Here is a 2,105-nt window from a genome sequence, read left to right on the forward strand (position 1 = left end):
TATATAGGCAATAAATTCAGTGCAGAAGAGTGGCCATTTAGCCTCGTGTTCAAAATGGCTATATTTCAATTAATACCTGCCCTTTAGTTAAGGACGTTGACCTGCCTGGGGAAGTGGATCGGGAACCACTTCCCGAAGCGTCGAAGGCACAGGGGACCACAGCAAGAGCTCGCCCCGCCTAGCCGTGGTCCCAGCTAGCAGCCGCTGGTCCACGGCCTGCGCGCGGGGAAGGAGGGCGTCCAGCTCCGTGCCGGAAAGGGGATTGTGACGCGCACGCGCGGCCGCGTCGGGGCGCGCGCTCGGGGCCGAGCGCGCCGAACAGGGCAGGGCGGCGCGGGGGCGCGCACGCGCCTGAGCGCGCGCCCGGAGGGGCGGGCTGGGACTCTCGGCTTGCACGCCCTTCGGCTGTCGGGAGGCCGAGTTCCCTTCCGCTTCCGAAGCTCTGTCCGCCAGTCGGTGGATGTGCGGCAACAACATGTCCGCCCCGATGCCCGCCGTTGTGCCCGCCGCCCGGAAGGCCACCGCTGCGGTGAGTGGCGGCGGCCCGGCCTGGGGCCCCAGCGAGACCCAGGCCGCCGCGCGAGGACGCGTCCGCGCCGCCCCGCGGGCTCCTCCCGGGTCGGGGCCGGGAATCGGAGCCGGCGGGGCGCCGCCTGTCTGCTTAGCGCTCTCACCCCCACCCCTGAAGCGAATTTCGAGGTCCGGTGCTGAAACAGCCGACCTGCAGCCCGAGTGTCTGTGCCGCGGGAGCTCAGATGAACTTTTGCTCCCGGAAACTTTTGTGATGAAAAAATTCGACTGTGTTTGTGAGACTTTCGTGACTTGACTTTAGAGAGACAGCTATCTTTATCCGACTGAGTGAGACTTCTGAGTGCTAAAACGGCACGTTTTCCTAAAGAAGGGATATAGAAATTAATTAGCTTGTGGAATAGTATTCCGTTGTTTTTAGGACCTTCATTCGCTTTTGTAACTTAACAAAAGCTGTAAACAGTCCAGTGTGCGCTTATTTTTTCTTCTTCTCTTTTAGGTTATTTTCCTTCACGGATTGGGAGATACTGGGTATGTACCATTGTTAGTAACACTAAGGAGATGGGGTCATGCAGCTACTCACTGGTCAAAAGGTTGTATGATAAAGGCTGAAATTATAGGAACAAGTATTTTCTCAAGGAGACCGCCCAGTTTCCCTCTTATCTTGAGTTTCTTGTCTTTGGAATTGTCTCTGGAACACGTTAAAACTGTAAACTGCTCTTTGGAAGTGTATTGAATACCAGAGGAGTGGAAAGTTTGCAGAGGCAGTGTGCAATTTCAGAGCAGGTTGAGAAAAACTAGTTGATTTTGTTGAGAGAAATAGCAGTAACATGAAGCATGAGTCCCAGATCAGAATGCAGATGATCCCTTAAAAGAGAAAAATCAAAGAAGGCGGAGGCCACAGCTCAAAGATTAATTTGGAGGCTTATCAAACATATATTGCTTTTGTGGTTCTGGAGAACAAACCCAGGTCCCGTGTGTGCCTTCTGGACACTTCACCAGTCCCGTACCAGGCTATGCTGCACTAACTTTAGCTTAGGATTTTTCTTTTATTCACCCTTGGGTTTTCTTGTGTTTAATTCAGTGATTATCTGACTGAAACTTGTGTTATATAGGACTGTCAAAATTTTAAAGTGAAACTGGGGAGGTGGCTTAATGGTTAAGTGCATATGCTGCACCTAAGCAGCCTGTGGGTTCAATTCCCAGCTCTCACATAGTGGTTTCCAGCTATCTGTAACTCCAGTCTCAACAGATCTGATCCCTTTTCTGGACTCCACAGGAGCTGCACATATGTGGTGCACAGGCATACACGCAGACAAAACATTTGTACACATTAAATAAATATAAAGATTAAATTTTTAGAACTTGATTTTAAAAAGGTAAATTTTTATAAAGTAGCCAAGACATTAAGTGATTTTTTTTTCAATGAGTTTTTATTAGGCCCATTGCTAAATATTCATGAGGTTGAGAAAGGCAGTTTTCTTGACCCATAGAGTTTGAGACTGACTTGGGCAACATAGTGAGATCTTGCTTATGAATGAATGAGACATTGGACTAGACTAATTGTCCCTTTCCGG

At 50.0% G+C, this 2,105-nt stretch overlaps 1 protein-coding gene across 2 annotated transcripts in view; it reads left to right on the forward strand.

Annotated features, from left to right (window-relative positions):
* The first annotated feature begins 299 nt into the window (after window positions 1-299).
* Window positions 300-2,105, forward strand: part of Lypla1 (lysophospholipase 1) — a 26,449-nt gene continuing 24,643 nt past the window's right edge. The window contains exons 1-2 of one of the 2 annotated variants that reach the window (XM_031366751.1): window positions 300-529; window positions 1,028-1,059. In XM_031366751.1, the coding sequence (XP_031222611.1) occupies window positions 461-529; window positions 1,028-1,059 (101 nt within the window). In that variant the 5' untranslated portion in view covers window positions 300-460. The remainder of the gene's footprint in view (window positions 530-1,027; window positions 1,060-2,105) is intronic. The other variant, XM_031366750.1, reaches the window with a different exon arrangement.

Source organism: Mastomys coucha, unplaced genomic scaffold (assembly GCF_008632895.1).
Source record: "Mastomys coucha isolate ucsf_1 unplaced genomic scaffold, UCSF_Mcou_1 pScaffold14, whole genome shotgun sequence".
NCBI lineage: Eukaryota > Metazoa > Chordata > Mammalia > Rodentia > Muridae > Mastomys > Mastomys coucha.